Consider the following 27,046-nt stretch of genomic DNA (forward strand, 5'->3'; position numbering starts at 1 on the left):
CTCTCAAAAGAGTACACGAAAACCATCTCCTCTCTTGCTTCTCCATTAACATGTTATTCAGAAGAATAATTACAGTATACTGTCGTTAGTCTTCTGAATAACATGTTAATGGACATACTGTAACATAACATAACATGCATCTACGTAGATGCATATAATATGTCTTGTCATGTTAGGGATGGCCAGCAACATCCTGTTCATCACCTGTACAGTTGGCTTCGTCTGACCAATCCCTGCAATCATTGTCTCCATCACAGCGCCAGGACTCCCGTATGCACACGCCTCGCTCACACAGGAACTCCTCCGGGCCACACTGGTGAGACTCTGACACAGACAAATACAACACAGTATGTTTGTGCATATGCGCCAATAGGCTCTATGCACAGCAGCCATATTGTAAGACATTCACAGGTGTTACCAATGATACTAATGAAGGCTCTGTTCCATTCTGGTCAGACGGAGTCAGGGTGCTGCTGATATTGTGCATGTTGGCTCACTGGAAACACTCCCAAATGGCCCTTTACGGGTGTGTAACTCTGAGAGTGTACAAATGGAACCAAATGGACCCTTACGGGTCCATTTGGTTCCATTTGTATACTCTCAGAGTTATGGGGGTCTTGGAAATCTGAAATTCAAAAATCTGAGAACTACTGTGCTACACTAAATGGAACAGAGCCTTCATTAGTATCATTGGTAACACCTGTGAAGGAAGCGATAATATGGCTGCTGTGCATAGAGCCTATACTGGGGAAAAAATAGATTCTATGGGTAATATGCTTGAAGTACCAAATGCTACTCCTGATCCTGAATCCTTACATATTTCACATGTTCAGATCGGATAATCCATCAAAAGTTATAACAGTTAACATATTTTGCTATTGGCTGGTGGGGGGTTGGCAACAGCCAACCCTCCAGATCTGTCTGGACTATGTTGATGGCTGTGTGAATGCAGGCATTTAGGCTACTGTGTGATCACAGCAGTCTGCTGTCAAGACTTACCACAGTGTCCTTCATCGCTGTCATCACCACAGTCATCCTCATGATCACATTTGAAGGCCAGAGGGATGCATGAACCAGATGACACACAGCGGAACTGAATGGTCGGGTCACAGGATGTGGTGGCTGCAGGAGCGCACGCACGCACGCACACACACACACACACACACACACACACACACACACACACACACACACACACGATCAATTTCATTTTCTAAAAGGCATTCCATTAGTGTTTTGTTTAACCACGTAAACCCTATACTTTTGACTGTATTCCCAAGGGATAGTTAGGGCTTAGTTAACGAGATTCCCAAGGGCAGAAAATATCTTTGTTGAAAACAGCTGATCTACAAGCTCACAGAATGTTTCCCCCAGAATATGGATGCTAGGGTTTAAATGGTTAACTTTTGTTTAACTGAGACACTGAGTCAGAATAGCTGAGAGGAGACAACAGTAGATGTGTGTTATGTAATGTCCTATTACAGTAATATATCATATCTAATGTTGAAATCGTTTAGTTGTTTTACTTACGACATTCCTGTTCGTCGCTCATGTCTCCACAGTCATTGTCGCTGTCACACTTCCAGATGCTACTGATACAGCGACCATTGGAGCAGCGATACTGGTTAGGCAAACAGCTGTGCTCTAATTGGACAGACAGAGGGAGACAATTTAAGCTAACATCAGGGAACATACTGTACAAAGACATATTTCTGTCCTTTGTACTTCCTACTCTCCTCCGCAAACTTTTCTTCAAAACTGTCCATGGTACTTTGCTGGCAGATTGGAGAAATAATAAAACGATGCTTGGTGCTAGCACTCACGTTCTGTCCCTCAGGCACTTGTTTTATTTTATTTGAAAAGAGGCAACAAGGCAATCAGGACATGTTTCGGCTCTATGCCTTCATCAGAAGAAGGTAGAACAAAAAAGCAGCAGTACAACTGAGGTCCCCAAGGACCAACAATACCACTGAGGCCTCCAGTAATCTGGCACACTCCAAACAACTACACCAGCGCTACAAAATCTCCAGCTTAGTGCCGACACAAAGGTTTTGTGATCCTAAACCATCACTGTGGATGAGACTCTCCTCATGTGAGTGTGTCAGGAACATATCCCCAACAATGTGCAAGTCTAAGTAATGACAGCCATATCTAACCAGCAAACACAAATTGCATGCCTTTATTTGGAGAACCATGTAGGACACACTGACAGACTGATAATAAAATGTTGATATAAGATGCAATAAAAGCCAGTGTTATTGTGGTGGGCTAATTATTCATTTCATTAGGTCCACCTCTTTAGTCCATTAGGGCTTTAGTCCATCAATTGTGCGGCCATCAAACATTAACATTACCTCCCACAAACTAGAGGTCAGACTTCGTTCAGACAGTCAATCATTTGCATGGCTGGTCATTCATGTTTTCTTGTATTGCTATCCTTTTGAGGACATTTAAAAGATGTGGAGTCTTAACAGAGGACATTTTCCTGGTCCTCAATTCCACAAGGAGCTATTTTAGGGTTAGCATTAGAGATAAGGTTAGGGTTTAGGAAATTACTCAAGTCTAGTCAACAAGGCCATATACCATTATACAGATATTTTATTATACATTATATTGTACAGCAATGTTGATATTACCAGTTATGTATTTTGTTTATTAGTGTTAAGTGACAATAAACACCTTGAAATTGAACGTCTTCATAAGATATGAGAGAGAGAGAGAGAGAGAGACTCACCGGTCTTGATGCAGGTGTTATTATGTCGCTGGTATCCAGTGGGACACTGACACTGCAGCTCTCCATTAGGCATGGTGATGGTGGGGGTTCCGTCTGGACACACGCAGGTGTGTCGGTGCCCTGGCTGGGGCAGACAGAGCAGGCTGCAGGGCTGGTCCACACAGGCATTATGACCTGGAGGAGAGAAGTCCATTCAATTTGCTTCAAATGAAGTCAATTGACTTTTAAGCCATCTTAACAAAAGGTGCATAATGAAGAGCACAAACTCAAGTACAATGGTAAATAGTACCCTCCCACTAAGCTGTGACAATTAATTAATTTCTTATCGACTATTCTATAGATAACCTTTTTCGATGAATCAAATAATTGAAAAGACTGCATAGTCATCCAAGCCCTGCAGTAAAAGTCTCAAGTAGTTTTAGTAGGACTAGAAGTAGTAGAAGGCTATTTTAGATACCGTATTTTAGATTGTATTTAAGGTGCTGTATTGACTACAGCCCCGTAAATACATTTAAAGCAGTTGAATAAAGTTATATTATCTACTAACAAGATCAAGTGCTTAATGTCTCTACTCAGCCTTGTTTCCTCTGTCTGTCTGTCTGTCTGTTTGTTGTAATTGGTCTCTCACCTCTGGTTTTTCCCTTATAGAAGATCTTGAGGTCCATCACGCCGGTCAGTCTGCCAACAATCAGCTCATTGTTCTGTGAGCCAACTTTGGGAGCTTTGAAGATCCCCATTCTAGACCAGTCATCCCAGTACAAGTCATTCTGCAGACAGCAAAAATTGGATCTTTGTAAGATGCTATTTGATTCCAAATGCATTTTGTTAACATACAGTCTAAATACAGTCTCACTCTCCATTTACTGTTGAAGTACAGTCTCTATATAGTCTCCATCCAGTCTCTATACAGTGTCCATTTAGTCTCCACCCAGTCTGGATAGTCTAAATACCTTATCTCTAGTCTAGTCTCATTCCAGTTTTATAGTCTGGAATCCAATCTCTATAAGTATAGTCTCCATATAATTTAGTTTCTATCCAATCTCTCTACAGACTCCATACAGTTTCTACTGAGTGTCTAATACAGTCTCTATACAGTCTAAATACACTCTGCCTACAGTCTCCCTTCCAGTTTTGAGTTTTTCAGTTTGAAATCCAGTCTCTGTGCAGTACAGTCTCTGCTCAGTATGTTAGTTCACATCAGTGCATGATTCTGGCCCCACCTTGAACACAGCGATGGCGTACGGGTGAGGCAACCCCTCCATGAGCACGCTCCTCTGACCCCCGGTGAAGTCGGCCCTCTCGATGCGGTCACTGTAAGCCTCTGTCCAGTACAGCCAGTGATCATCGGCTGTGATGCCGTTGGGCCAGCGCACGCCCTCAGACACGATGCAGGAGATGTTGGAGCCATCCATGTAGCTGCGGTACACACCAGCCGCACGATCGCCCCAGTCCGTCCAGAACATAAGACTACAGAGGACAGAGAAAAATGTACATTTACATGTACAGCAATACCCTGATATCTGGTAAGCATTGGATTATGGTTAAAGTCATTTAAACATGTGCTATATTAAGCCCAATTTCAATTGCATCATATGATGGCGTCGTAGACCGAAAATAGCCGATCTGTAAGCTCACAACGCGAGCTTATAGATCTGCTATTTCCGGCCCCCGAAGAAGTCGTCCGATTGAGCATAAATTAGCATTTAGTGTGGCTGTTCGGGTTTGAAGATCAGTAAGAACAGTAAGTACAGTCCTCTGTACAGAGGAGTTTTGTGTCGATGTCTTCTGTACAGTATCTTGTGATGGTGTTAAATATGCATACTTTTAAAACGGTCTAGGAGATTCAACCAAGGTGTTAGATAATGATAATAAACAGTGCGGTGCTATGCTTCGTTTATTTTTCAATAATGACCACCTCACTGTATATTATGCTGCGTATTACAGCTGCTTACAAACTAAATCAATACTTTGACACCAAATATTGATTAAAAAAATAAATAATTGTGTTAGTTAACAAGCTTCTCATTCCATAGCAACATTAACAAGCTTCTCATTCCATAGCAACATAAATGGAGGCAGAGAAGTGGCCTGTTAATGAGAAATAAGAGACCACAGAATGCCATGATTGACCAATCAGAATAGATTATTCAACAAAGCCATGAAATAAATGCCAATAAAAACTGAAAACCTGAGCAGAAATCTGTATTAACCTGGTTCTGCTTACTGCCTTTCAGACTTTACCACACTCAATGGGAACTGAAGGGTGAATAATAAATCCAGCATAACACTAGACAAGTGGACAGAAAGAGTAACAAGGACATTTACAAAGGAAACTAAGAAAGACGAAAAAAGAATAAGCTTTTAAATTTGCTACCTCTCTCCAGGCAGTAGGACCAGGGCTCGGGGATGTTCCAGTACAGAGGAGTTGAGCAGAGTGTGACGCAGGTCTCCGTCAGGGTTGGAAACCTGAAGACACATAAGACAGCATCAACCACACATGAAGACACCCCAAGAGTGACTTGCCAACTAATCCCTATAACAAGGAGAGAAGTGATCACTAATGGTGTTTGTTGAACCAGTTGTGTACCATTTACTGTAGGCAGAGACCTCCCATGTCTATGTGTCCGTGAGCAAGACACTTAACCCCTAACAGCTCCTGATGGCTGCTCATCATGACCATCTGAGTAGCCGTCAGCAGAGTAAAGCTGAAACTGAACTTCCCCCACAGAATTAAGGTCTCCGCTACCTACTGTCAATGTGGTGATGAACCTGAAGCTGCCTTCAAATAATCAAAATAGCATTCGCAAATGCATACTTAATTACAAACACACACAGCTCCATGCTGTACCTCTATCTTCTTGGCTCCAGCGTCGACCCAGTAAAGCAGCCTGCTGATGGGGTCAAAGGTTAGCGCCTCCACGTTTTGCAGATCTTTCCTCACTACCACCTCCTGTCCTGTGCTGCCGTTCAAACAAAGACGCTGTAGAGAGACAGAAGAGGAGGCAGCATCACATCTGGTACCATGGATGTCAAACTAGCTCATGGCACAATATCCTTGTTCAACTCTGTGTGTACCAACCTGTATGGTGTCCAGTGATATGTCTGCCCAGTAGAGACAGTTCCTGTCGTAGTCGAAGTCAAGCGCCACGGCCTCCCGGAGGCCAGCCAATGGTAGCACCTGATCGCTGCCTGTGGCCAGGTCATAGCGATGGATGGAGTTCCTCACCGCGTACAAGATGAACTCATTACTCTCTAACACAACACAGGAAACAAATACTGTTATGTTCTCACACAGACGAAGAAGTAAAACTATAATAGGAAAATTGCGTTAGTCTAATATGCGTAAAGTATACTGACATTAGGTCAAAGTTCAGAACCAGCAAAAGCACAACTCTAATCTAAATGAAGAGAAGAAATTAGTCTTACCTCCAACAGGACAAGGAAGCATCTCTCCCTCCAGTCTGGCCTCCACGTCTCCACCACTGCAGCTGTCTCCTGGGACCTTCCTGTAGCTGCAAACATTAAACAAGTAGACTGTAACAGGGCTCAGTAGGAGCGAACTCTAACAGGGCTGGTAGGAGTAAACTGCAACAGCAGTCAGTAGAAGCAAATTATAACTGGGCTCAGCAAGAGCTACTGTAACTAAAACAGGGCTCAGAAGAAGCGAACAGATGACAGCAGGAGTTTTGGGTAGGGATCAAAGTTATCTATTTTTTGGGGTGCTTTACAGAAACACAAATTAAGCTGCTTGGCATGCATATTAGTATAATCACAAAGCAGATCCTGCCATATCTCGTATCCATGGAAAGTACCAAACATCACACTCTTTCAGCGGACTTCTGGTCGTTGTGTTTTCAGAAGGGAATAGACTGTCTTTTACAAGAAATCCCTTGAAGCACGTTCAGCTTCAGATTCACATTAGACCCTCATCCAATCAAACAGCTCCATTGTTCAGGTATTTTAGACCAAGCAAATGCACAAATCAGAGCCAAGGCTGCTTTACAGCATCACAAAGTAACACAAGCTGTAAACAGATGTGTACAGAGAGACACACACACAGACATAATCTGCTTCTTTACTGTCTGTATACTGTAGGAACAGATGTGAGTGACTGTGAACAGGGTTGTATTTGCAGACAGGGAATCAAGAGGGATTTATTTGTCTCTTACTCATACAGGTACAAACAGAAAAATGTTGTTGAGACATGTTTCGCAGAGACTGTGCTAACACAACAATACAACAAGATAATAAGAATTACAAAAAGTAATAATACTGGATGTAATTAAGTTAAAACATTACATAAAAGTAAGAGTAAAATATATAGATAAGACAGAAATAAAGTTAAAGGCAGTTAACGGTAGGACGGCAGGTATGATAACCTAGGTTATCATAGCTACAGTAAATATTCAGCAGCAGTGGGAAATGTACTTGTCTATGTACATTGTGCAAGTGACATTTTGTGAGGCTGCTCAGGATTTTACAGGATAGGAATGGGACAACAATTCAGGCCGGGAGTCTCTCACCCAGCCAGGCCACCTGGCCAGATGCCATATATGAGGATTTAGAAAGCAATGACCACTGAGTACATTAGGAGTAATACAATGATTGTGATTTACATGACTGTTAAGACCTCCAAATGTTGCAAAGGTGATACCGATGTGCTCTTCTTTACGCTCACTTTTTTTAATAGCCTCTAAAACTCATCCTATTACGCATTCCAATGATATATTAATATCAACAGCAGTCAACAGCACTCCTTCCACAAACATACTATATAAGACATTAGGGCATTTATATAACATTTACACGGGACTGTCTCTTTGTGCTCACCAGGCCGGGAGGCGAAGACTATGTTTTCCTTTCTGTGAGTCTGTCTGTGTCTGTCTGTGAGCAGCATATCTCGGCCAACACTGGACCGATCGGTGTGAAACAGGCCATACAAACCCTCCAACCCAAATCTTTCAAATCTGCCTCATGGTGGTACTATAACAGGCCGCTTCACAATTTGGACGCCCATTTCCAACTGACAAGATTTTACACCATTTGGCGTTTTCTTAACTTTTTCTCTACATCTCTGAGCAAGCATATGAATAAACACTATTTTTGAATGATTGTGACCATTGTCAAATAATCGGTTCAGGAGAATTAAGGAAAATCAAGTCAGTTAATTATGGACAGCCTAATTGACTATCTTGCAATCAATGGACAACATCATTCCAAAATGTTGTTACCAACAAGTCATCTAAATTGGCATCTATTTATATTACAGATCAGCGGTTAGCCCAGCCCACTGTGTTTCTGTCCGTGGTGCTGGAATGGTCAAATCCTGTCTCTCTCATGCTATCGTTCTGTTTGTATTTGGGTTTGTTGGTATTTGGGTAATTGTAGTCAAAGAGCACTATATCAAAGATATGCACCATCAAAGACATGCACCAAACAAGTCATAATCTGTTCACACCCCTTTAACGACACGGCCAGGCAAAGAGGCCTACCATAGTATCAAGGGCAAGACCACCAGGTTTCTGAACAGCTTCCACACGGCTACCATCAGACTGCTCAACAAGGTCTGACCACCGCCTGTCACCAGTCTGGCCATGGACTTTTTTTTGCCTTTCTTTGTGGATCTACCATGCAGATTTGAACCTGTGAAAGTTATCAACCTATGTGGTCTACCATCCTATGTGAACCTGACCTTATGTCTAAATCTCATGTACATACCTGCTGCTAATGTGGACCTACTGAATGTGTTCGCCACCTCGCACCTTATGTCTAACCTCATGTACTGTACCTGCTGGTCATATGTGTTGTGGAGTATCGCCACAATGCCGCCTGTCAGGTAAGCACCACACCAGGGAGAGGCCATGGGACAGAGACAGAGGGAGACCTCGCAGGGAGCGCACCAGCCTGGGCAGCGTCATAGAAGGGCGTTACCTGCCACTCACCATCATGAATCAGCCCCAACTGAGCGCAGCTGCGACGACAGGTTAGGTGTGGCACCAATCTACAAAAGTGGCTACTCTGTCTCAGTCTGGCATTGGCTCTCCTGGTGACTGGACGGGTGCTACAGGCGGTAAGGCAATTCTCCACTATTCCTGCACATTACTGAATGTTTATGAATTGTAGTGTTAAAGGACGCTCTCTGTTTACTCCTAGGCAACCTGTGGGAGTTAATCACACATACCTGAGCACAATGCATGGATACTGAGCGATGACGCTGTGGCGCACGGATCCAAACAAAGAGACATTGTGATGCATGAAAATACCCCGACCCGGGGTGAATTTTGAGTTGGACTTTATTATTTGAAGTTACAGGAAAAGTAAGACCAAGGGCCTACGGGTCATATATCTGAAAAGGTGTCAAATAAATACCCTTAAGTGGGCTTGTACCCTGCATTTTGTGTTTGGCTTTGATCAGTTCCCCACAGTGTATATAGATATTTCATTTTTGCCTCTCCTTGACATATTTTCTTTAACTTTCCCTTGCCCCCCTGCTCCCCTCTTCCCACTTTTTACACTGTGATGCGACAATAACGTTCTGATTCTGATTCTGTCGCAATGACAATATTGCTGTGGACGGGACCATTGCGTGAGCGGGTTTATAATGGTCAGGAAGAGCGGGATAAAAAAAAGAAAACAGTCCATTCAGGGCTCTACTATGATCCTAGATACCAGGCCTAGTTAGAAGATCGAAGATAGTTAGAAAAATCAAGAAAATGTTCTAAAAATATTTTGTAAAAACATTTAAAAGATGAAGTGTTGTCTTTTGATAAAATGTTTATTAAATCTAGGTACCGCCCCTGATCACCAGGTGGGGCTGGTAACCAAAACCATTCATTTCTGTATAAAAAGAGGTCATTTCCTGCTTTCTTGTTGATACTTGAAAAAGACCGAAAGGGTCGAAACGTCGTATCATCCACCTGATTCGGATGCTATAAATGCATAGAATGGGAGATTATCACGTTCTATCAGACCATTGAATGGGCGAAGTAGGCGACCTACCGTCTACCCCGCGATTTATCAGACCATTCAGTGGGCGTAATCAGGAGCTACTGACCTACCGACGGAGATGACTTAAATACTTTAGTTTCGGTTTTGGTTTTGGTTGTTTCGGTTTCGGACCATGACGGAGGCGCGCAGTCTCAGGCGAGGTGGAGCCCCGCGACGGGCCACCGAAGGAGCTAAGGCGACTGAGTTGCCGTCCGGAGCGGTGCGACCCTCGCCTGTGCCTACTCAGCGCCGTTCGAGTTATGTACCGATATGGACAGAATCGTAAATATTGTTGTGGGGACTGCTCCGCCTCCGTCGGTAGGTCAGTAGCTCCTGATTACGCCCAATGAATGGTCTGACAAATCGCGGGGTAGACGGTAGCTCGCCTACTTCGCCCATTCAATGGTCTGATAAAACGTGATAATCTCCCATTCAATGCATTGATAGCATTCGAAGCCGGTGTATCATCAGCTGTTTTGTTTGAATAAAACCCGGAGCACAAAAGTGAGTTGCGAGCCCCATCTTTGTCTCATTATCACTGTTCATACAGTTAAAGCTCAGCACCAAAGAACGGAGGATGTGCGTTATTTGTTTTTCTAGTTAGAAGAGTATCATGTCCGGTGCAGATATTGACATTATGCTAATACACACAAGCACACATACAATCACACACACACACACACACACACACACACCCCTAATCCACCCAGCAGCTCACCCCTTGCTCCGTCTGTACGTGGTGCCCACAGGACATGGCACTGGAGGAGCGTAGAGGTTCCCTGAGAACTCGGGGTCAGGTGCACACACCTGCAGGGACAGATCTTCACTCAGCTTGAAGCCATAGTCACTGAGAGGAGAAGAGAGGAGAGGACATTTATGAACATATGCACCATACTGTATGTAGTATATGCAGGTCAAACGACTTATATATTTAAAAACTGAAAGGCAGAGGCTTTAAAAATGTTTTACCTACTGTAAAACTCTTCTACTATACAGTACAAACTCATATGAATAATTTGCTTGTTTTTAAACCTATTTGTGTTGTCTACTTACACATCAAAGGTGTGTCCATGGTTGCGTTCGTGCATGCATGTGTGCGTGTGTGTGTGTAATGTGCTATCCCAATAAAAGTGGACTTGGCTTGTGTACATTATATATCAGGTGCTGCTGCTGTACCATTCATAGTCCTGACGTGTGCAGGAGCAGTTAGACACCGTTATGGGACGGTCAAAGTCTTCTCCATTGAAACAGGTGGCATGGGGAGTCCGCCTCTTAAACACCATCTCTCTACCCAGAAGACAGTCACTGCCACGCTCATCAGATGGAGACCAGCGCTTGTAGTCAGCCTCCAAACAGGGCACACCTGGGAATGACAGACAGACACATAAAGGAGAGGAGAGGAGAGGAGAGGAGAGGAGAGGAGAGAGGAAACGAGGAGACGAGGGGAGAGATGTGTAATACACACCCAGTACATCAGAGGCGTTGACCTGCAGGATAAGCCAGCTGTGTCTCTGGTCAGCATATGAACCAAAGATGGTGAAGACTGTGCTCTTCTCTCCGGGCTCCGTCAGCAGCTGATAGATGTACACGTCCCGCTCAGAGAACTGGAAGTTTGTCCACGTCTCTCCCTCATTGGTGCTGAACCTGAAACAGACACACATTCAGCTGTAGAAATGTTTTTCAAATCCCTGTCAACATGTCCCATGGTGTGGTTTAAATTTTCAATCTTTTTAGTTCAAGATATCTTTTCATGCATTTATTCAATAAATGTATTTTTCTCACCCCCAAAATGTCCCTACAGTACATTTTTCTGTTTTCCATCTTTGCCCTCATTTAGTATTCCATATCCTATAGAGTCCACACCAAACTCACTGCCACAAAAACAAGCCAGTCCACTTCCTCGTTGAAGGGACGCACGGTGGTGTTGGGTTACTGGGGAGCTCTTGTTTTGTGTCACTTAATGTCCAAGTATACTTTCTCACTAATACTTTCTAAGCTAATGCTGCCATTTAGTGAGGCTCTGATTGGCTTGATGTGCGACACTGCACCTCGTTGGAGTGACCCGTGTCAAACCTAATCTAAGTGAGTGCTAGTCTGACAACCAGATCAGATAAGACCAGGATTTTCCAAACCAAAAACTGACTGTAGGTACAGCTCTAATACTCCTGCTACAGTAGCTGGGAGGGAACTCCTCAAAAATCATCAAGATTTGGCTCATGGTAGCTTAACATTTTTGGTATGGTGTAGGTATGGGCATAAGGTTTTCTAAAACCATCGCAAACGAGTTGGGCTCGCCCCCTAGTGGTCTGTTTGCAATAACTCCAATATTAGATAGGTATAGGTATGGTTGAAACCCCAAATAATTGATAGAACATATTTTTCAATGGATTCTGTTACAATTGGGCATGCTAAAAAGCATTCTAAATATCCAGGAATCTAACTTGTGGAAAGGAGCTTAAAATGGCCATAAGCTGGGAGGGAATATGTAAAAAATCATAAACATGTTGCACTTGGCAGCTAGTTTTTGATTTTTGGCATGATGTTATGTAAAAAAAAAACATTGCAAACGAGTTGGGCTGGTCCCCTAGTGGACGATTTACAATAACTCCAATTTTACATAGGTCAAGGTTGAAATGTTTATTGCCAAATCCAACATTTTTATGATTTTTGACATATTCCCTCCCAGCTATAGGACATCACTTAGTTGGTACGCAATCTTGAATTTGGCAATAGTAACAGAATCTGTTGAAAAATATTTTCTATCAATGATTTGAGGTTTCAACCATACCTATACCTATCTAATATTGGATGTATTGCAAACGAACTGCCCAATAGTAACAGAATCCATTGGGGGAAAAAAACTATCAATTATTTGGGGTTTCAACCATACCTACCGATCTAATATTGGGGTTATTGCAAACGGACCACTAGGGGGCGAGCCCAAATCGTTTTTGAAAACCTTATGCCTATACCTAACACCATACCAAAAATCTGAAACTTGTCACCAAGAGCCAAATCTTGAGTTCCCTCCCAGCTATGCCAACAGATGTGCTACTACACAGTCCATGGGCCGGATGCATAAAGGGATTTGCGACCATATTTTGTACGTACCGGCATTTAGGACAAGTCGTACATATCCACCTGATGCATAAAGATTTTTTGGTCTGTGTTTTGTGCGTCAGGTGCGCACGTTCTCAGGTCAGCCCCGAGGCTGGCGTACCAGGGCTGAAATGTGCGTATGTCTTTAGAATGCTTTATTCTTCATGTCAAAATCAATTACAACAGTGGCAAACCTCAAATAAAATATATATGTGCCCAACATTTGTCAACACATATATATAAAACATTAAAAATAAATGTCAAACGATATATTGCTTGTAGCCTATGCATAATATAGAGTACATGATGTAGATTCCACCGCTTTTTATTTATTTTCTAGGCTATATGAGTCGCAGCTGAATTATTAGGTGTGTGTTTGCCAGCGGGCCATCTCAGCCAAAGTGTCGCGTAATAATGAAAATAGGCTATGATGCCTTAATGAAACTGCGGCGGGACTGACTGCATCAGTGTCCGTGTCGCGGTATTAATTTGTAAAGCCTACTGCAGGCTACTGTATATTGATCACATGAACGCCACACACAGCAGCCTAATAAATATTACCATCTGATGAGGAAAAATAAAGTGGATGAAAGCTGTGTCCAGAACCATTCCCCATTCCGACGTAGGACAGTGATATCCAAAATGAACTAATTTAATCAATAAGCTCTGGTCCATAATCGGATAGAAGCGTTCCACTTGTATGCCCTGGATTTATTTTCAACATCATATTTAAGGTGCGCAATGTTCATTAGATGCTTATAATATCCTTTCCACGTTTTATTAGCCTTTTATTTGGTAATGGGGTTAAACCTTGTAAACTTCTTTATTCTCATTACACATGAGAGCATTTATTACGTGATCCGCTTCCAGACAGAACAGTAAGTTGTCAAGGCGATGCGACACCGCATATGTTATCTTAGACGAGAGACGGCAGAGTTGAACTTCAGCGTTGCCAGATGTTGTGAGAGAAATAAGCAACCAGGTCTAGGAAAACAAGCCCAAAAGAAGCAACTGGCACTTAGGCCATTATAAGCACTTTAATTAAACCGTTGTGAGCTTGTAGATCTGCTATTTATTTTTTAAATCGTGTAATAAAATTTGGAAGATTTGGAAGATTTTTTAAACATTCTAACAACACAAATCTGCCTCCAGCTCGCACAAAACATTTTCAGATGGGGCTTATAGGGATACATTAGCATACATATTAACTTGGGGGTCCATGACATGAAAATATTTGAGAACCACCGGTTAAAACAATTAAACAATTGTGAAGCAAGCCCAAATAAAATAAGTCCAAAATCGCTTATAATAAGCGGACATGGCAACACTGTTTGGCACGGTTCAGCACGGTGACGTTGAAGTTGGATGCTGTTGGATGCAGCCTTCCAGAGAGTAATCATCACACCTGGTCATACGCACTGGTCATACGCACGTCTCTGTCATATACGACACCCCTTTTGAATCGCACGTCCGTTAGTGAGTACCAGAAATACGACCTCCTTTACGAACTTCATTTACACCATATTTACGACCCTCGTTTTGAATCGGGGCCAATGACACTGCCTCATTAGCAAGGAGGCTTCTTATCAGCTGTTACCTAGTTAGGAACTATTATTATGGAAATAATGCCTCATCCTTTTGTACCAGCAGTGTATTTGCACCGATCAAGCCGCTCACAACAGATGAACGGACTGACTCCAATTCACAAAATCAACAGACAAAATAAAACTGTAATGTTATTTTATATATACAGTATATTTGTATGCATTTAGAGTCTGTATTTTTATAAAACTAACTAGATTTAAGGGTTGCTGGCCTTCGCTGGCAAGGAACCACTTGATGTTTCCTTGGAATTTCTCCAAATCATCAAGGAACCTAACTAGGATGTGTCCTATGTTTCCTACTGTAATGACTCTAAGCATCGTCCTACTTCCTATAAATGCTACCTCGCTAAGAAGTGTCCTTGCTAATGAGACATAGCTCATGTGTTGATATGCTTTATCTCCCAGTTCACCCATCTTACCAGAGGCCAATGTTCCTGTTATCAGTTAAGCAGCTAATTTTGTATAAGAACAAGGAAGAGGAATTGTAACTGATTTGCCTCTTTAACTAAGACATGGGTAAACTATACTGTTTGAAAGAGGCTGTGATTCAGCGAAGGGAGACAAGAGGTCTTACTTGAGATGTGTGGTTGAACCTCCCTGAACAATGGCCACCAGGATGCCACCATGGTCTCCCCATGTGTAGAAATGAGGTCCCGCCAAGGCCTAGGGAACAGCAAGCAGAGAAGCATCATCAATTCCACACAGTACAGTACAGTACAGTCAGTCTGAAGCATTTCTCACATTATATTTACAGCATATACTGTACATATCCTGATGAAATAATCATAGTAAGTCAACTAGAAAAAGCGCTCCGGATCCGGAGCAAAAGTGCTCCGGATCCGTCTTGATCACATGACTATAAAGATAATGTGTACCGATTTGCACGATGTTTGTACAAAATATGTGTGAGTAATCGTTCAACGGTGCCGGAGATTAGCTACTCGCAGATGGACGGACGCCCGGACGGACGGACAGACAGGGTGCAACATAGTCTCGGCCATGCCTTCGGCCTGGAGGAGACAATAAGTTGAATACAAATGTTCACATGCAGTGTTTTGTATTGTATACTCTGTTATTCTTCCAATAACAGAGTTTATATTTGGTCTGGTTTATCATGAGTCTGGTAACTACTTTCTGATGCCAAAACCAGCTTTCATCCCTTCAAACAAACATGGCAGACTACTTAAAGTGATAGTTCCCCCAACAACATTTGAGCAATGCCATTGTGGATATCTTCATGAATTACTTTGTTTTGAAAACACAGATGAAAATAAACTCGGGCAGAGTTCATGGTATAACAATTCAGTATAAATAGGGTATGAACAGTACATAGAGGTGGATTTCTCTCACAGAAAGTATTTGATCGTTACCAATGACCATTTCTTGATATCTTTCTAAAATAAAACACACAAATTATCACTGTAAGAGTTCTTTACATTCTTGCACCACACACAGAACATCTCCATCTTATGTCTCACTGGAGAGGACAAAATCACTTTCTGTATTCAGCGATGTTTTTACACGCATGTAAAACCTGAAATATGATTGAATCGTGTTTTTCATGCCGAAATAGCACTGTGCTATAAACAGGCATTGATAAACCAAGGTGTAGAGTAGCTTATAGACTGACCTCTCTCCACCGTGCCCCAGCACTGCTTGATACATACACGTTGGGCTTATTGGCCAGGTTCCTGCCAACCGACCCTGTAAGGACAGAGCACAGTCAGCTGATCTGAAGATTATGAAGTCACACAACAACACGTCCATTCATTTACCCATCCATCCTACCATCCACATCTCTATTATCCATACATTCCATAACATAACATTTTATTTTGTTTTGTACACGCATACTGGACTAAAGCCATTGTGATTCTGATCTATAAACGAGTAATGTTACATCTTTAACTTTGAAAACAATGTCATACCACAGTGCCAGTCAAGCAAAAATCATTTCAAGGTGACTGAATGAAATGAATGGAGGGTAAAATGAGAGAGCAGTGTTTATTGGCATTCTATCAAGCAGGTTTAATGATGCTTCTAATATGAATTAGACATTGTCGGTTTAAAAGGCAGCTAATCATTTTCTCATTTAACATCAGCTCAGAGCAAGACAGCAAAACAACTGAATAAAACATCTTTCCAAACACAACATTTAGCTAATTTGATGCTGTCATCTACTGCCAGCTTGAGTGGCGGAATAAACAAGTTCTCTTGCTCTGAAGTGAAGAATGCCCTGTTAGTCATCTAAAACCTAGATATTCAGATAGCCTACCTGCTGTGTGTTTGAATCCAGCTCATAACCTGTATATCACCTGTATATCTACCCTTCCTCTATCTGTCTTTATGCTATATTATAACCCTATATTAAAATTTGCTTAAGGGAGGGCCGGCGGGCGGACCTCTGACGTCAGGCTCATACACAAAATGTATCAGCCATAACCATATACAGAGTTTCCAATGCCGCTACGGACATAAATGGACTGTGTTGTCTAACCTCAATGTGTCGTCATGGCATCAGGTGCAAACAAATCAGTCAACTCCATTATGGGCACAAAAGGCATGGCCATACAGTATAATGGGACTGACAGATATAAAAGGGACAAGGATTGCCAGATACAGAGATCTCCATATATGGGCATATCAGTCGGATCGGCGGTGCAACGTAGGTGTGAGGGCCACGTAACGGCCCAAAACTCAAGTTAAATAAAACACATCGATTTTCAAGACTATGTGACCGTTACTTGTCCCAGACTCCCAGTCTATTCATGCAGCCACATTCTCGTGTGCTTTCAAAGCCAAAAACACAAGTATGTGAAAGTAATTAGCACATCTACAGTATGTGAAAATGATCACAAAGCAATTGGCGCCCACCACTTCTCTTTCTCTCTGTGCCAATTATCTCATGAGAATTTAATCTGAGCATCTGGTTGGGTTGTTATCTGAAGCTTTTATCCACAATGACTTAGAACAAGTGTACAACCCTGGAATAAACTTAGAATACACAGAGAGAGGACCGTGTCATTTTGGCAGATGAGTAAAATCCAAACAAGGTGCTATTTGGCATAAATGCAATGAAGTTGATGCACAAAATAAATTGTGATAAGGCATTCTTGTGGATAGAAATGGCTTAATTGTCACGACTAACACTTGACAAAAAGTCAAAAACACCCCTACACATGGCCTTCCTCAGGGTCACAGTCACCCCGATGAAGGCCAGTGTTGCGACACACAGTCTTTATCAGGGTGACTGTCACTCTGGTGAAGGACTGTGCTGAAACAGTGGCCTTCACCAGGGTGACTGTCACCCACCCTGATGTTCCTTGGTCGCTCTGTTCTTTGTGCCTGGAATAAACTTGTTCCTAGTTCAGCAACATTAAAACAAACCAGAGTAATGCAGGGCAATCCATAGTCCCCCCGGGACAAAGCAGTGATATTGAAATTGGGGTTTTAGGGTCACAGTGACCTACTTTTGGTATGCAACACACAGAGTTCCCTAGATGTAACCAATACACAAAGATTGATCATCGTAGGCCTTACAGGACAGGAGATAAGCGGTCTAAAAACCCAACAGTAAGGAGTACAAGCATCAGAGCCTTAGGGGCCAAACTGTATTCTTGTGATCCAAGAAATAAAACAGGTGGAAGGATCTGTATAAGAACAGCAACAAGGATTTTTTTTTGTTTAAAGTAAAACAAAACAATACAAGTTTAAATTAAATTAGGGGGTGCAAACCCTGCCCGCAAGATTCAATCATTAAATTAACATTTCAATGAAACATTAATTGTAATTTGTCTTGGTGTGTGCGAGAGGTAGACAAAACAAACAATACATATACTCAGCAGCAAACGTATTTTAAAAAATGGAGACACAGTTAACTTCAGTTAATGGTCTGAACTGATGATGGGAAATTAAAGGAGTAGTTGACCCAACAAATGACTTATTTTCTACCAATTACACACCCCATGACCATGAAGCCTTGAATTCATGGAGATTGTTTAGTTTTTGTCGCATAACTGAGCCAATAATTTGATGACCAGGTTATAGTAGGAGACTCAATGGAGACTCTCTGAGTCTCCCCCGGTCATCAAATTATTGTCTCAGGAATGCGACAAAAACTAATAATTCTCCATGAATTCAAGGCTTCATGGGATGTGTAATTGATAGAAAATAAGTAATTCTCTGGGTGAACTACTCCTTTAAGTGCCTCACTGCCTCAGAATATGTGTTGCTACTGAAACAAGTAGCTGGTATTAAAACGTTGTAACCTTTTCCCTCCTTCCTGTTTCCATACCACACTGTGATAGAGAACGCCAGAACTCACAGTTCTGCAAAAGTCACACATCCCTGATTTTGATACGAGTTGTTGCAGAAAGAACAATGATTGATGGGCTTTCTTCACAATATGGCTTACGTTGACACTCCATTTAAAGATGACATGAAATGAAAAATATGTTTTTCACACACCTAGAGCATATCCGTGGTCAGAATGGAGATATCATTTTATTATTTTTTTGTATATTTGTATGTCAAGACCCTAAAAGTCTCAATCCCAATCACTTCCGTCTAACAAAAACATATAAGCGCTGATGAATAATCATGAAAAATGATTTCATTCACCTGCAGCTCATCATTATGGAGACACTGTTGGGCTGCTACTCTGTTCTGAATCTAATTCAAGATGACGGGCGGACGGTGCATTACAAACATTCTCGTTTTAAACTTAAACAGTACACTAAAATATGTATCAGAAAACATTTGAGGTGAGAAACTAGACTATGCAGTAACATGAACTCTCTTCAGCACTGCCTCTCTCTCTCTTGGCTCGCGGTGCGCGAGACACAAGGCAACAGGTAAATCCCATTGATCCAATAGCCTGCGCATGGGATGGTAGGCTGAGTCACACGACCAGCCTCCGTAACAACTTTTGATCTACAGTATTTGTCAAAAAGGTTAATCATCTCGTCAGGGCAGCCTATGCCATTTCATGAAAATACAATTTACCATTTAGGCATTTAGCAGACACATTTATCTAGAGCGCCTTATAAAGTGCAAAATCTAAATAAGCAGAGTAAGCATGAGCTCTAGTCAATAAATAATGTAAATACATATTCATATACTGTAAGTAGAGTGCCTAAAGTTGGAAGACTACTCACCATTCCCACCACGTTTCATGAAAATTTACCCATCTGTTCTCAAGTTATCTAGCCACACGCGCGCGTGCACACACACACACGCACGCGCAAGCGGACTGATTTCAATATTGTGACATGCATTGCAGTGGACAAGATAATTAGACAGGAGAACAGAGGTTGCTAACATGGGAGAGGATCTGTGTCTCTGGGAGTAGAGGTGTGAGAGTAGTGGTGAGATGCGAGAGATGTGGCTTTGTAGTTTGTGACGGCAGATAGGAGAGTGACTCTGCAGTCTTTCTCCAACACAGCAAGGAGTCAGCAAATCAATGCTCTCTGCCAACCGTGAAGAGATCAACAGACGGGGACAAGCTTCAAACAGACAGACAGCTTTAATAGAGCTAGCATCCACACTAGGATTGTTCCAATAGGAGATCGAATCGTATATCACCGAAGGGAAGATCACAGACAGTTTTCTTCTACGCCAATAAGGCAATATATGACCTAACTTACTATCACAACTAAGATGTTATTTAAAAGAAAACGATCTAGAATCTGCACTCTATTGTGTATTTGGATTTGTTTCTGGTTAAGTGCAGTGTCCGATTGCAGAGTCCCACAGCAGGAGTAACAACAAGGGCAGAAATATTTACAAACCAGTTTTCCAATCTCTTCCATGCTCTGATATCTCGTATCTGTGTTCTTCACAGTAGTAAACATATGGATATGATTTGGATTGTGATATCAAAGAGAATAATGTTAAACGGAACGTGATGCTGTGTCGTACCCAGCAAAAAACACAACAAGGGGAGCCCTTGTTTGAATAGAGGAGATATTGTTATGAATTTTATCATTTTGTTTTTTCATTGAGTTTGGGTGCAACACAACATAAACACACATGAAAGACAATATTGGTCCATTTATGGTCCAAGGGTAAATCTTATCCGCTGTAAATTACTTCTCATTACTGTACAGATAATCTGACTACCTGAAGGCTTTCCTGTCATCTGCAGGTCTGTGCTATCATGGAAGATGACATTTTTGACAATTAGCTTTCACAGAAGCTGAATCCTGCAGTGAAATGGACTTCTTCGTTTTTAAAGTACAATGATTTGGCCTTGTTAGGAATAAAAATGAAAATCAAAACAAGCATACAGTTGTATGAATGTATAGTGCACAGTTCAGATGAATTATGGGTGGTTTTGGTTACTGGTGGATGTCTTTACCAGTAGCCATGATGAGTCCAGGGGATGACTCTTTGGACAGAATGGACATCCTTCTGAGCTGAATGTTCAATAGCTGGCTCCAACGCTGGGCCAGGTGGAGAGAACATCCCTTAGAGAGCTGGAAGAGACAAGAGGAAACGGTTTAACAAGTACCATACAGTATGAGGCATTTTACTTAGGCATTTTCAATGGGAGCACTGCATATTTACGCTATAATTAAATGCTAGCAATGTGACAAGGCGTCTATTCTGCGCTGTGATATCATGTCTGGAGTTTTTATCTTGTCACAGAGAGTCTATATATTTTCAACTCTGGGCATTTGGATGAAGGTTTTTGCTGATAGCACTTTTTGAGTGCATATAAAAAAGTGAATTGCATGTCTCAGAAAAAGGGGGTCACATTTAATCGCTGTGTGAATACTAACAGTCAGTCAGCCAGTCAGTCAGTAAAGCAGCCAGTCAGCCAGCCAGTCATTAAGTAAATAAGTCAGTCAGTCAGTAAGTCAATGAAGCAGTCAGTGAGTCAGTCAGTCAGTCAGTCAGTAAAGAAGTCAGTCTGCACAGTCTGATAGAAAGCACAAAGCCTTAATAACAGAAATAGTCTGCCTCATCCAGGCAGTTGGCCAGTAGTCACTTTGAGTGGCAGTTGGGACAAACGCAGTCAGTGGGGCAAACGCAGTCCGCACCAAAAATATTTACGATTCTGTCCCTATCGGTACATAACTCGGACTCCGTCATGGTCCAAAACTATACTTTATCGGCTTTATAGTTTTAAATTATAGTGTAAACACATCTTTAAATGGAATTAAGAAATAGTTTTAATCCGAGGGTATGCGGTTACCTTAACTCAGAGATTAGACGCCTCTGCCCTGCACAGTCTGAGAGAAATCACATAACCTTAATAACAGAAATAGTCTAGATAAGCTTAATTAATCGCAAAACATGACACCCCTTATCCAAAACAGATGGCGAATGCATTCTTCTCTTTATAGGACCTACACAGGTAATAAAATTACCTGTGAGACCTTTATGAATTGAACCTCACAGTCAGCAGTCAGTCAGTCAGTCAGTCAGTCAGTAAGTATATGAAGCAGTCATTCATCTAACCTGACAGTCCACAGTTCCTCCCAGGCTGTCAGCAGTTGGAGGTTGAAGCAGCTCCCATGTTCCACCCTTGTCAAAGGTGATGACAGAGCGCATGTTGTCCTCGCTGGCCGAGCCATTGATGAGCGTGGCGATGAACACCCCCCGCAGACCCTCCACGCGATGAAAGTCTGCAAAGGGCTCATTGGCAAAGTACCTGGAGCACACAGACAGTCAGTCAGACAGACAGACAACAGACAGCGACACGTTGCGGTGATCATCAACGTCGATCATCAACACTGTTATTATAGGTCTTACATTAGTGCCAAATGACATGGCAGAACACACAGACAGATGACAACACAGACACCAGTCAAAGCTCCTCTTTTAAAATAGAGGTGTTGGGAAACATTGACTGTCCATGTAGTCACTTTCACTTTCCGTCAATTCTCATCCACTTGTTATTACAAGTTACAGATGACTTCTGGTCTTCTATTATGGGCATCAGTTCAGAACAGTGGACAGCAGCTCATCAATTCTATCATTAATGTCTAGCAATCACAGTCAAAAACAATCATCACTTCTTTTTATATAGATGGTTCCATTTTATGGCAGTCCTGCCCTTCATTTGCACCATGGATCACCACCCTATAAATCGGGGGAGAGTTGAGATAACACGCACTGGATACAAGTCTTTCACCATTGATACTGTAGGAATTAAGAATCAAAGCCTTTTAAGCATGGCCTCTCAATGGAAGTTACATTTGCACCATCTCAAAATCACAGTGACATCACATTCATCGCAGGAGAGGTCTTCTTGGATCCAAAATGACAGACACAAACCCTAATGGATCGGTTTTCTTATTTATATAGTGATGCTAATCCTAGCCTCCTCCCTGCATCGTGTCTACTTGACTGCTTGCAGATAAAGCGTTGTATGTTATCTTGCATAGAGTGAGAGAGAGATGGGCAGACACCAGTCAGGTTGACACCTGGTGTGTCATCACGAGGTGTGTGCACGTGTGGAAAAAACACTGAGTCGCCAGGATACCAGGGCTCATTATCACTGGGGGAAACGCTTGGATAATTGGTTCCTCTGCTCACATGATGAGGAGAGGATGAGTAGGAGGAAGAGGAGAAGGGGGTAGTGAGAGGAGGAGGAGTAAAAGTAGTAAGTCAAAGAAGCGAAAATGGGAGTACCGGTAGTAGGATTAATGGATGTCCTATCCCCTTATTAGTGGACAAAGTGGACATAGGCCAGTCATTCTAAACACACAACTCATGTTATAGTATATGGTTTAGATAGTTTGCCTGGACGATTCAATGAAACTGAACTATCTGTGTTCCAAGCATGTGATGTGAACCATAACTACCTGTCTGCATACATCTAATGTCTGCATGCATGTTCTGCAAAGTTATATTCCATGATATGCGACTCAAGTACATGTAGTTTGTTGGCAGTGCTGTGATAACAGTTGCACTTAGGCTTATTTATTATACACCGTTATACAAAGGTGTCGTGTGGCAAAAATTGCTTATCTACAAGCTCACAATACATTGCATCACGATGCATTGTGAGCTTATAAATCTATTAATAAAACGTTTTATTTGTATTTTGTTCATGTTTGACCATTTTCAACTGAAAGTGGTTAATGTTGTCTCTGCACGAGTCAAAGAACATTCTTTGCATGGACCTCATAGTTCTGACTCAGATAAGATGACGGTGCACGCCCACACTTGCTCTGAACGGTTTCATTCTTGTCTCTATTTTAAATAAAGGCTCCAAGTGTACTTTACAAATGTCTGCTACAATGAGCAGTCCAACATGTCCAGTAACCTTCATCTGCGAGACGGTTAAGGTGAACCAGGCCTGGGAGCCACGTACTAGACTTCCATCTGTCTAACACCAATACTGTTTGGTGCACACTAATAGACTGAAAGTCTGGTTAGATGATTCAAGTGGTCATTTAAATGGTATAGTGTGATATCCTTAATTGAAAGTTTCTGTAAGTGATATTCTTTGGTAGAAACAAAAAGCAGATTGTTAAAAAGTGAAAGCTCAATATTTCGTGAGTAATCATTAGACTCTATTGGACGAAATTTGGAACCCATACTCTTAAAGAGATAGTTCACTCGCAAAATGACTTTTGTCTATCTATTAGCCACCCCTTGAGACTTGAATTCATGGATATATATATTTTTATAATAATAAAAAATGGATGGGGTGAACTATCCATTTAAGTATAGAGTGTGAGGAGAGAGAACCCCACAAAGATTTATCAGCTCCAGTTCCAATTGTGTCTGCTAATTTATTTGTTTTATCATTTCCAATTTCACTTGTTTATCCTGTATGAGTCCTTTCTCCTGATTTTATTAAATTGTATCCCTCCCAACCAATGTACTGTTTTTTGCCCAATGTACGTATGTATACCGTCTATCTGATTCCGTTCCTTTTTTATGTCTGTGCATGTGCGTGAATATAACCAGATAGAGAAAAATTTACCCGGATGAAGTGAACAATAAACAACATGATGTTGTTTATTGATGGGCAAGATGGGCAAGAATCATTTTTGGACTGAAGAGGAGACTCTATTCATGCATACTTCAATAATGACAGACCTGGCCAGGTGACGCTATGTTGAAAATCCAGAATAATCGTCAAGGAAGTTGGATTTGTTTAATCTCATACGTTGAAAAAGAAATCAAACTACTGACTGAGTCATGTAAACCAGGTTTTTTTCCATCATATAAATTAGAATGGATGTAAACACGTCAATCAAATTATTGTCATAACCTGTTTATTCCCAGTTATTGGATCATGTGTGCATATAAATGTGCTCATTTTGTCACTGCTATAGTGCCCAATCAAACTAAATCAAACCCCACATTTCATATCCAAGGGCTTTTCCTTTGTATAATTTATTCATGGTGATTCTAATTGTGTCTTTAATGCACCCTCTCCTTCTTAGTTGCTTCCACAAACAAGCAGCTCTACACATAATTCTACAATATCCATGTCTATTGATTTGTGTTCTGGATATGTTTATGGGAGTTTGCGGCGATGTGCACTTTGTACTCGCACACTGGGAAACTCTCTTTAGCGTGGCTTCATGCAGCTGATGTGATGAAGACATTACTGCAGTGCTGCCTAGCGCCAGCCAGAGCACGCCTCTGACTCATTGGCTGGGCGTGTTGCTACTAGGGAGGATTCAGAGCATCCTGACCTAAGCACAATCACACACTGACACTGATCTGTGCAGAAACTGTTTACGTGATGGGGTCATATCATAAAGACACAGATCTGATCATGCAAATACACTAAATCAGACAATATGAACAGTTCATCAAGGTGTAATTAGATCCTATCAAGACTTGCAGATAATTCTGTGTGTGTGTGTGTGTGTGTGTGTGTGTGTGTGTGTGTGTGTGTGTGTGTGTGTGTGTGTGTGTGTGTGTGTGTGTGTGTGTGTGTGTGTGTGTGTGTGTGTGTGTGTGTGTGTGTGTGTGTGTGTGTGTGTGTTTGTGCGTGCGTGCGTTACCTAATAAGCGTGTTGCTCCCGGAGCCCTCTGGGCTGTAATAAAGTACGTTCTCCAGGGACAGAGAGAAGGACAAACCCTGTGTGTCTGAGATGTACAGGTGAGTGACGTTGTTGATGTGGTTCACACACACGAACACCTGCTCCTCAGATGCATCAGCTATGTAGAACTCCTAAAGACAACAAAACAGAGTTTGTGGGGAAAAACAGACAAATGATGATCAGGTGGTGAAAGAATGACACCACAAAACATGGGTTACACAGATAACTGGTCAGCTGGTCAGAAATCAGTTTGAGGAAGTGACTCGGCTACAAATTATAATTAACGCCCAGCCCTCCATGTCTGCTGTGTGCACATATGTATGCCATATAGTGTTGCTACGTTTATTCCTTGATTGAATTGTACATTTTCCTACTGAAAATGCCAAATATCCTCCCTGGTATTGATAGAGATATGTGGACAAGAGGCTCATGATGAAGGACCAAAACGTGAAGTCAATATCAGAATAAAACTGAGGAAGAGCAGAGTGCAGGATTTTTGCTCATGAATTCTTGCTCATGATTGTTTCATTTGTCACTGTCCAACGCACCTGCATCTGAATGACGTGGATGCACGAATATATTCTTTGCATCGATGGTTAAAAACTAAATGTATTTCGGGTCACCTTGATTGATGAGCCAATAAGAATGTTAACATGACCTCAACGTCCCCACTTTGACGACTATGTTAATTGCCATCCCCTCCTCTCTGTCTCTCTTGTTATTCATTGTACTCTCTCAATACATCAATAAAAAAATAAAAAAAATTGAATGTGAAGTAGACCCACTGTAATTGGATGTCTGGTCATAAACTGGGCTGCTCTCATCGGCTGGCGGTTGTAGGAGACCCAGAGCTGCACAGTTGAAGTTTCATGACTCCCAAACAGCTTCTGGAAAAAAAACAAAGGCAGCAAAATTGATTTAGACTTCAGTGTAATAAAAGCATCATGTTGAATGTAGTGGAAAAACAACTGCTGAAGGTTTCAATAAGAAATCATCACATGGGTTAGAGGACATGGAGACAGATTTTGCCTTATTGCTTCATAGTTGTTTATTTGTGTAGGCATTTGAGAGCAGTGTTCTCACACATGCACAATGACTTCAGCGAGCATTAATGTAACACGTGCACTATAGTTGTAAAGCAGTGTTTCTTAAACAATGCGAAACATAAGTATGTTGCAAGATGTCCTGACAGCAATACTGTCATTTCATAACTTCATATTCAACTCCCAATTCAGAGAGCGAGAAAGAATGCGAGATAGAGAGATAGTTTAGTTCTAGAATGATGTTGCATCTGGTAAATGTCTAGACATCTCTGCCAGAAAAGAATAAATGGAAGGATTATGGGCCTACATATGTCTGTGTGTGATCTTATCATGACAGATAATTTGATTTATTTACAAGATGAAGATCTTATATACAATGTAATCAGAATCAAAATGCAGACGTCATCGGCAAAAGGTGAAGAGAAGCCACGTGGAGTCAGATATCCCTGGACAACCAATCCTAATGAAAAGGAGAAACATGATAGAATACTCTGCTAGAGAGAGAGAGAGAGAGAGAGAGACCGACCAGACTAGACCACCATGGGACAGCTTCCAACAGGG

General features: G+C 41.7%; 1 protein-coding gene across 1 annotated transcript in view; it reads right to left on the minus strand.

Moving 5' to 3' along the window:
- sorl1 (sortilin-related receptor, L(DLR class) A repeats containing) overlaps positions 1–27,046 on the minus strand; it is a 79,821-nt gene that overhangs the window by 21,131 nt on the left and 31,644 nt on the right. The window contains exons 7-25 of the mRNA XM_084065596.1: positions 26,228–26,329; positions 25,404–25,573; positions 21,889–22,081; positions 20,783–20,900; positions 16,055–16,128; positions 14,999–15,087; positions 11,187–11,365; positions 10,898–11,084; positions 10,440–10,568; positions 6,161–6,246; positions 5,814–5,986; positions 5,583–5,714; positions 5,109–5,200; positions 3,955–4,201; positions 3,363–3,501; positions 2,735–2,908; positions 1,531–1,644; positions 1,000–1,122; positions 205–324 (exon numbers count right to left, since the gene is read on the minus strand). Coding sequence (XP_083921722.1) covers positions 205–324; positions 1,000–1,122; positions 1,531–1,644; positions 2,735–2,908; positions 3,363–3,501; positions 3,955–4,201; positions 5,109–5,200; positions 5,583–5,714; positions 5,814–5,986; positions 6,161–6,246; positions 10,440–10,568; positions 10,898–11,084; positions 11,187–11,365; positions 14,999–15,087; positions 16,055–16,128; positions 20,783–20,900; positions 21,889–22,081; positions 25,404–25,573; positions 26,228–26,329 — 2,641 coding nt within the window. The remainder of the gene's footprint in view (positions 1–204; positions 325–999; positions 1,123–1,530; positions 1,645–2,734; positions 2,909–3,362; positions 3,502–3,954; positions 4,202–5,108; positions 5,201–5,582; positions 5,715–5,813; positions 5,987–6,160; positions 6,247–10,439; positions 10,569–10,897; positions 11,085–11,186; positions 11,366–14,998; positions 15,088–16,054; positions 16,129–20,782; positions 20,901–21,888; positions 22,082–25,403; positions 25,574–26,227; positions 26,330–27,046) is intronic.

The sequence above is a fragment of the Gymnoscopelus microlampas genome (assembly GCF_963454915.1).
Source record: "Gymnoscopelus microlampas genome assembly, chromosome: 8".
NCBI lineage: Eukaryota > Metazoa > Chordata > Actinopteri > Myctophiformes > Myctophidae > Gymnoscopelus > Gymnoscopelus microlampas.